Source organism: Capsicum annuum, chromosome 7 (assembly GCF_002878395.1).
Source record: "Capsicum annuum cultivar UCD-10X-F1 chromosome 7, UCD10Xv1.1, whole genome shotgun sequence".
NCBI lineage: Eukaryota > Viridiplantae > Streptophyta > Magnoliopsida > Solanales > Solanaceae > Capsicum > Capsicum annuum.
The window spans coordinates 751427-760519 of record NC_061117.1 but is presented as its reverse complement, the minus strand read 5'-3'; the positions used below and the strand labels follow the sequence as shown (position 1 = coordinate 760519).

The window sequence follows — 9093 nt, the reverse complement described above, 5'->3', positions numbered from 1 at the left end:
CAAGTGTTTGGTGATGTGGTTTATGTATTGTTTCTTGTTGTTTGACACTTGTTTTGTGGCCATTTTGGAGGACAATACTGTAACTCTTTGGTGATTATAGTGGAGGTTTTGGTCCCGTGGTCTTTACTCTTCACACTGAAGGGTTTTCCACGTAAATCTTGTTTCTCGTGTGATTGCCTTTATTCTTATCTTATTTCATTTGGTTGATTTGTTTGCTGTATATTACTCTATTTTACTTGGGTTTATTTGTCTCCTCTTGGTTCAAGTTGAAAGGGAAGGTTTAGTCTTGAGTATTTTCCGCTGCTACCCTGTCGGGCTCTTTGATTGTGTGCTGACATGCAACCAATTACATCTTCCAAGAGTACTTCAAGCAACATAGCACACAATATCATATGAATGACAACATAGGGTAATTCACGGTCTTAGTATTGCTTCCCACATCTGGTCCTCCATAGAAGCTGCTCTCATCTTGTCTCGGATATCATCATTTTTAATCATATCCTTATTTCTGTCCCTCTACCTCATACAACATCGTTGGTCTAACTATCACTCTGTAAAACTTGACTTTAAGTTTTGGTGGTAGATTCTTATCAGATGAGACGTCGGATGCGAACCTCCATTTTATCCATTCTGCACTAATACGGTGAGTGACATCCCCATCAATCTCCCCATTTTCTACGATAATTGACCCAAGACACCTGGAACTTCCCCCCTTCTTGATGACCTGTGTATCAAACCTCACTGCCGTCTCCGCTTCAAGTGTTACGTTACTGAACGTGCATTCCAAAATTCCTACTCAACCTAAATCGTATACTACGATCTATTTCCAAACCTTCAACTTAGCATCAAGTTGCCACGCATATGTTGATGTGTTCCCATCAACGACAAAAAAAAGTTCAAAATAGTGTGCCTTAACATATGCCTAAATGAAATTTCCTAAATATAACGCACGTATTTATTTTACACGAGTACTATATATTATTAATCCTTTTTAATAGAATATTTTAATCCAATCACTCTTCATTTTTCTATTATTATTATTATTTTAATGTTTTTTCTTGAAAAAATAACTTTACGAAAAATCAATATAGATTATGGTGGAGAATTAATCAAAGGTCTCAATTTCGAGCCTTATGGGTCCTGTAGTGCACAATTCAAAAAAATTGAGGTTTTAATAAACATACCGAACACCAGATAAAAAAAAGGCAAACTCCTGATACATCCAACGAAGATACATTCTTTCCTTTGAAAGAATACATAATTAGCTCTCGATATATTTCTTTTGATTTTGTGTCTGTCGAGATACATAATATATTTAATGGAGATACATTTTTTTTCTTCATAAAAATACATAATTAGCTCCCAATATATTTTTTTAATTTTAAGCTTAACATATATAATTACCTCTCAATACATCCAATAAATATATATAATTAGTTAGAATTCTTATAATTACTTCATTGAGATGAAAATTTATATAAATATAATAAATTAAAGTGTATGTCTATGTTATTACTAGTATTTTTTTTTTTTAAAAACAAGTGCTTCCAAGTCCCAATTGGATCCAATTTCACACTCTCTTCCAAGTTCCCTTGAGCTTTCTCTGGTAATTCAATTCAATAAAAAAATAAATATATTTTTTTGCCTTTAATGGGGTTTTATATTTTTCTGTAATTATTCACTCAGATTCAATTTTGTTGATCTGATGTTTGATTTGTTGTATATAGAGTAGAGAAGAAGGAAGGTGAAGGTGAAAGCGAAAGGGGGGGAAATGGGATTAGTGTTTTCAAGATTGTTCTCATCATTATTTGGGAATAAAGAAGCTCGGATCTTAGTTCTTGGACTTGACAATGCTGGCAAAACTACTATTCTATGTACGATTTTTGTGATTTAGTGTTTTTTGTGGACACCCTTTTGATTATTTTTGTGATTTATACTGTTTGTTTATTTGTGATTTGCTAGCTTTTGTGGATACCCTTATGCTTATCTTTTGTGATTTGCTAGTTTTGTGATTTATACTGTTTGCTTATCATGATGATTTGCTAGTTTTTGTGGATGCCCTTTTGCTTATTTTTGTGATTTGCTAGTTTTTGTGGACGCCCTTTTGCTTATTTTTGTGATTTCCTAGCTTTTGTGGATACTCTTTTGCTTGTTTTTGTGATTTATACTGTTTGCTTGTTTGTGATTTAATAATTTTTGTGGATACCCTTTTGCTTGTTTTGCTATTTACTGTTTGCTTATTTTGTGATTTGCTAGTTTTTGTGGATACCCTTTTGCTTATTTTTGTGATTTATACTGTTTGCTTGTGTGATTTAGTCGGAAACAGCCTCTCTACTTCTTCGGAGGTAGCGGTATGGACTGCGTACATTTTACCCTCCCCAGACCCCACTTTGTGGGAATACACTGGGTTTGTTGTTGTTGTTGCTTGTTGTGATTTAGTAGTTTTTGTGGATACCCTGTTTGCTTATTGTTGTGATTTACTATTTGCTTATTTTGATGATTTGCTAGTTTTTGTGGACACCCTTTTGCTGATTTTTGTGATTTGCTAGTTTTTGTGGATACCCTTTTGCTTATTTTTTGAGATTTATGCTTACCCCTTTTGATTACTTTGTGATTTAGTAGTTTTTACGGACACCCTTTTGCTTATTTTTGTGATTTATACTGTGTGCTTGTTTGTGATTTGCTAGTTTTCATGGATACCCTTTTCCTTATCATTGTGATTATGTGTTTTCATGTTGAGTTTGATTAGTGTATGATGATCCCTTTTTTCTTTGTTTTGTTTTTGTTGCTATTGGGATGCAGATCGACTTCAGATGGGTGAAGTAGTTTCCACTATTCCAAGTAGGTTCTTTTTCTTATTTCCTCTTAATTTTTATCCTTTCAAGAAGTTTAATGAAGTGAAAGATTACAATAGACACTTGTGATCTTGGATCCCGCGAATAGTGGGAGCTTTACTGCACTTGGATATCCTTTAGTGAAGTGAAAGATTACTTCTTTTTCTAGAAAAAGAGATTGGGGGGTTTGGGGTGTGATGAGGGAGGAGCTTATAATGTGGGGAATCGAATTGTCACCAAAAACGTGAAAGTTCGTAGCCGATCAACTGAGCTGCTAAGATCCCCCGTGAAAGATAACCTTTTTTTGTTTTAAATTGGGGGTGGGGAAGGGAATTACAAGGTGAGAAACCGTACACTCACCAACAAGGTGAAAGTTTAGGTAGCTAACCAACTCTGCCGATATGGTTTCCCAGTGAAAGACTACTTATGTCACTCTTCTTTCAAAATCAGTCTTATCAATTTTTCGAACTAAACCAAATACTATAAACTAATGCTACTTGAAAAGAAATAAGATGTGTAAATCGACACAAGAGTAGTATAAGTTCGCAAATATTTTTGTGTACCAATGACTATAGATTCCATTAAGAGTATTAGTTAAACAGACCAATTTTCGGGAAGAGGGAGGAGTATTACTAATGGCGAGTTGATTATAGATAGATTTAGCCATTTTCTAGTATATATGAAATTGCGACTTGTCAAATAGAAAAAAATGAAATTGTGGTGATTGTCCATAAATTAGGTAGCGTTGTATCTGCAAAATTTATGTGCCATCTATGAGTGGGAAATTTAGCTGCCTGACAAACACTAGTAAGGTGTACGTCAAGATTTAGATTGAAGCAAGCGCATACTTCATTGGGATTTGAACCTACGCCTCTACTTTAATCATTGAGCTATAACTCCGTTGCATTTTCTTACATTCTTTAAGTGAAGGGAGGATATGGGTTTCCTTTTGTATCTTTCTCCTGTTTGTTTTGTAATGGATGGTTTTGTTGATTTTCATGATGCAGCAATTGGATTTAATGTTGAGACGGTGCAGTATAACAATATAAAGTTTCAAGTTTGGGATCTTGGTAAGCTGATGGATTAATTTGACGTTTGCAGCAAACTTGTCTTAGTTTCATTTCATGATCTGAGAAAAATTTTGTTGAGCGAATTTCAAATCAATTCTTCTATATGATCTGAGTTTTTGTAGTAAATGTTATATTAATTGAATGCTTTAGAAAATTTTTTAGTCAAAGTTTTTTTTTTTTAAAACATTGGTATCCGGGCTAGCTCGTCGCACCTCGACTAAGTCCACGAGACACCTCCCACCAACAATAAGTACTAGGTAACTCTGTTCACCAAGGCTAGGACAGATGGGAAGAACACCTAGTATTTTTGTTGCGAGACCTCATGGATCTCACAATAATAAAAGAAACAAGACACCCATAGTGTAGTACTATGAACTGTATATCCGAAATCACAAACATCACTAAAACACTATAAGAGGAATGTTATCCTTTAGAGAATATGCTAAACTAAAAATCAGCTTTGTAATAAAAAATGAAGTGTAATAGTGCAAATCTTCCTGATTGTTCAGTCCAAAAATCATAGTTTATGTTTCGCCCATTCCTCTCATCTCGTTTCCCTTTTTTCTTTATTTTTTTGGGTGTTTTTGACAGATTTTCTTTTGTTGCTTTCTTCTGCGTAGCATCATTTCTGGTTATTTTCCTCTACATAGAATCAACGATATGACTTTCTTCTAATTGTGTTCCTTTTTTGTCACCCTTTTTACGATAATGCAGGGGGACAGACTAGTATCAGGTATCTTCTAACTGGTTCTCAAACTTATACTAAAACAATTGTACATATTATATCTTTTGTATCAATCTTGAAGTCTACTAATGTGCATAAGGTATGTTAGCTTCATTGATTAATATGCTCGTCTTCCCCATCAGTTGAGATGCTAGTGCAGACGTTTGATATCTTTTACAAATTACGGTCATACTGCACACATCTAGTAAATGTCTAGAGTTCTATACTTGATGAGCAGTATCATAATTGGTTCACTTTTTTACCTTCCAAGTTTTCACTCTATGATGAGACTTAATGGATTGTAATGCATAAAATTGGATGCAGGAGTACTTGCGAAATTAAAAAGAAGTGATTATCCTTTTTACTTTCCATGTGATTTAGGATTTGGCTCATCAGTGAGGATATGAAATAAGAAGCCAATTTGGTATTATGAGGCTGAAAATTGAAGTTCTGTATTCAAGATTTGATTTTTTGCTCAATATATGCAGTATCTACTATCTATAAATCAGATCTGTTGATTTAAGTACTTCTGCATAAATATTATGCTATGAGGCACCGTCTTCCACTTCTTTAGCTTATAGAACATTTGACTGTAAGTATTGGCAGTAGCTTATCTACAATCAGTGTGACCCAAGAGTTGGGCATCTGCCTGTTTTGGTATACTTTAGAGCCAAAATGCTTTCTGGACTGGCAAATAGAGCATCTTCGTTTTAGTCAATTCCTCTTGGCCTTAGGGTTGTAGGATATTGGAGAGTTTCTATGTGTCCCCGAGGGCTTGTGTTACCCTTTCGCTGCTCTGTCCAAATCTATACGTTCCTTGACAAAGTATGGCGTAAAGTTATTTGGCCTTAACACATACTAGGAGAAGCTTGAATAAAACTCTTTATGCAATAAATTAACCTTGAAGATCTTGTGTCAGAAACCTATGTTACTCGTACTCTTCAAAATTTCAGTGTGTGCGTGCCGGATCCTCCACAAATAGTGTATTTAGAAGGATCTGACACAGGTGTGGCAACATTTTTGGAGAGTTCGAGCAACATCGTCAGAAACCATATCAATTGAGGAAAAAGTTCTTTTAGTTGAAAACACAAATTCTTCTCTCTGCTTAGTTTATTTAAAAAGAAACCAGGGAAGGAGATGTCTTCGATCCATCTGTGGGCTCTCCGTTCGTGAACCAGATAGCAAACGGAGACAAAAATTTGAAGATTTCCTTAAATTTGGGCTCTACTACTGATATTCATGAATCTTGGGAGTCCATAGCAAGCTTATGCTTTTGTCTTATCTCTACTATGATGTTTTGACACACTGCTGGTAAGAGATTGACTCTTATCCATCAAAACAAAGAGCAAACTGTATCAGATTCCCAGTTTGCAGAATATAATCTAAATTATTAATTCCAATGATCATGATTGTCATATCTTTTTATGTAACCTTCACATGTCTTGAGGATCGGAAGGTGGCAGAGTTCCAAAGTTTGGTCTATTTGCTCCACAAGTTAAGTATGCTTGTATACTGCAGGGTATCGACGATGTATGGATGTGGTACAGGGAATAATGACGTGTTCTCTGTTAAATCTTATTATGAAAATTGAAATGTTTCTGAGTAGGGAGGAGATTGCATTTCCATATAGGTCGAGTTAGATCTCCAAAAGTACAGAGAAAGGTGTGTCCTTCTTTTCACTTGGCTAGCAGCAAGAGGGGTGATGTTGGCAGATAAAAAATTTGGAAAGAGGAAGGTTGCTTATGTTAGTTCGTGTGTTGTGTGCAGTGGAAGGGCTCGGTGAAGGTCTTCACCATCTCTTCAATTCATTGTTTCGTAATTTTGAGGTTATGGGGTGGGGGGAGGAAATTGTTAGTTGGTTTGGGTGATGCCAGACACTGTGAAAGAGGTTAGTTTCACTTGGAACTATGGTCACTATGATAAAAGAAGGAGAAGATGTAGGGCTTGGAATATTGCGCTACTGAGCGGATTATTTTAAGAGAGACATAAGTGATTTTTTAAGAGGGTAGAGATGAATTTTGTACAATTGAGAATCATCCTCTTATCCTTTATTTTGTTTGGTGCACTCATGAAGTTCCTTTATGTATTGATGAATTGGTTTCTTTCATACAATACCATATGTTTTTGTATGTTTTCAACTTTTTGGTATTCGTCCAATATATGGGTATTTTATTGATCCCTGATCTCCTGTCCAAAATAATGAAGAGGCACGTGTCATAAAGAAAATCTTGGGGAATAAATGTGCTGTAAAGATGATTGGCGCTTAGAATGAAGACTAATTAGTTCAAACAAGATGTGGGTGGCTGAGGGATGGGCATGAGAACGAGCAATGCGGAACTTGACGAAGTCAGGACAACGATTAATAAAATTTATTACTTTATCAAAAAATGTCTTCAGGTGTGAGTAAAATCTGAGTCAAGCCTGCCTTTTTTCTGTGTACCTTGCGGTAGGCGGTTGCTTCTTCAATTTAGTGCCTCAAAAACTGAACATCCAAGGTCTATATCTTCAGGAGGTTCTCGTAAATCACTCTTGCTTCCCTGCTCAAGCGTCATAATGCTTATCTCAGCTTCTTTTGGTACTGTGTACCTACTATGTCTGATCTTTTAATCGCCATCATAATGTTTTATCTCATCTCGCATTTCGTGATTTTTTCAAATCTGGGAAGGTCCTTCATGGGTTTTTTTGTTGCTTAGGCCATACTGGAGGTGCTATTTTCCTAATACTCAAGCTATAATTTACGTTGTCGACTCAAGTGACACTGATCGGCTCGTTGTTGCTAAAGAGGAGTTCCATGCCATATTGGAGGTACCTTTTCCTTGATGCTTTCTCTCAATTGTCTGTCTGTATGTGTGTGTGTCTCTATATATATTCTTTTTAAGAGGCGTTGTACAAATTATAGAAACACAATTCTTACTACCGGGAAGCCGTCTAAAGTTTTTTTTTTTTTAGTTCCTTTTGCATCTTCTAATTTCTAGTTTAGTTTTCTGATTCCAACCTTTTATCGACTTGTGAGGAATAGCATTTGGAGGAATGTTACATGTGAGGATGGTCATTGATGATACGCGTTTCCTTTTCTTCGCAGGAGGAAGAGTTGAAGGGTGCTGTTGTCCTCATCTATGCTAACAAGCAGGTTTGCGTTCTTGCTTGTTCTTTTTCGACATAACTGAGGAAGAAGCTTTTGTCCACTTGATCCTTTAGTAAATGCAATGCTCTTTTCATTATAAATCTATAGTTTTGGGTTACTATTTAGTAGTAGTAAAAGTGCTTCGTAGTTCTTATTTTGCGTCTAGAGATTTGCACGACAATGTAAGGACAGTCTGAGATTAGAGAACTTCTATATTCAAAGAGTCGCTGGTTTATTTTAAACGACAAACTATTGGTTATTGGACTGTAATAGGCCCAACGGAGCGCAATTGGAAATAGATGATTCACATAGCAGCCTCCAAATAGTTTTTGATTGAGGTGTAGTCATCGTCGTTCTTTCTCTTGCCCAGCTTGCACTCTCTCTCTCTCTCTCTCACACACACACACACACACGCACGAGCGATACAGTGACACCAATCCACATCCACTGTGATTAGCCGGTTGTCAGATAAGCATGTATGTATGCATTCGCTATCATTTATTCAGAATCTTCAATTCATGACAGGATCTTCCTGGTGCGCTTGATGATGCTGCGGTGACCGAGTCCTTAGAGTTGCACAAGATTAAAAGTCGGCAATGGGCTATTTTTAAGACTTCCGCCATCAAAGGAGAAGGGCTCTTTGAGGGCTTGGACTGGTGAGCTCAGCTTCTTGGGTTCATACTTCATATTGATGCTGTTATGACAACTATTTCGCATGCAGGCAAACTATATTTTCCGAAACACCGATTGTTTCCATCGGTCATATCACTGGTAGTCTTTGGTTGCTATATCGGTCCACGTTATGCCTATGGTGCAATGTCTTCATACAGAGTTGAGAACACACACACACACACACGGGCGCGCGCGCACAAATGAACCCATCGTTCTCATTTCTTTTTCTTCGTGATTTGTCTGACTTGTAGGTTAAGTAATACACTCAAATCCGGAGGTGGCTAAATTTTTGTCGAAGATGCAGCAGATAGACCGTGAAGACGGACAGACGAGAGAGAACACTTGGTATTAATGTGCGAAGCGATTTCGGCCTTCAATTATTTTCTAATTGCCTTAGTTTCTGATATGAACTGCTTGGATATAATGTTTATACTCATCACAGATAATGAGAAATATGAGGCTTTGTTTTGACTATTATACCTATTCATTGTTGCAAAGAAACATCAGTGGTTTTGCTTTCAAGTCTCTTTATGTTTTTCTTTCTTGTTTTGGTTAAGTTTGTCTTGATTTAACATACTTCTTTGTGGTAATAACAACATACCCAGTGTATTTCCACAAATAGGGTCGGGGAGGGTAAAATGTACGCAGTTTATACCACTACCTCAGATG

At 36.3% G+C, this 9093-nt stretch overlaps 1 protein-coding gene across 1 annotated transcript; it reads left to right on the top strand.

Moving 5' to 3' along the window:
- The first annotated feature begins 1440 nt into the window (after positions 1-1440).
- Positions 1441-8946, top strand: LOC107877489 (ADP-ribosylation factor 1). The gene is made up of 9 exons (XM_016724137.2): positions 1441-1606; positions 1728-1874; positions 2803-2841; positions 3842-3904; positions 4619-4637; positions 7322-7433; positions 7711-7758; positions 8278-8408; positions 8676-8946. Exons 2-9 carry the CDS (start codon positions 1772-1774, stop codon positions 8707-8709), a joined length of 549 nt encoding a protein of 182 aa, XP_016579623.1. The 5' UTR covers positions 1441-1606; positions 1728-1771; the 3' UTR covers positions 8710-8946.
- The last annotated feature ends 147 nt before the right edge of the window (positions 8947-9093 follow it).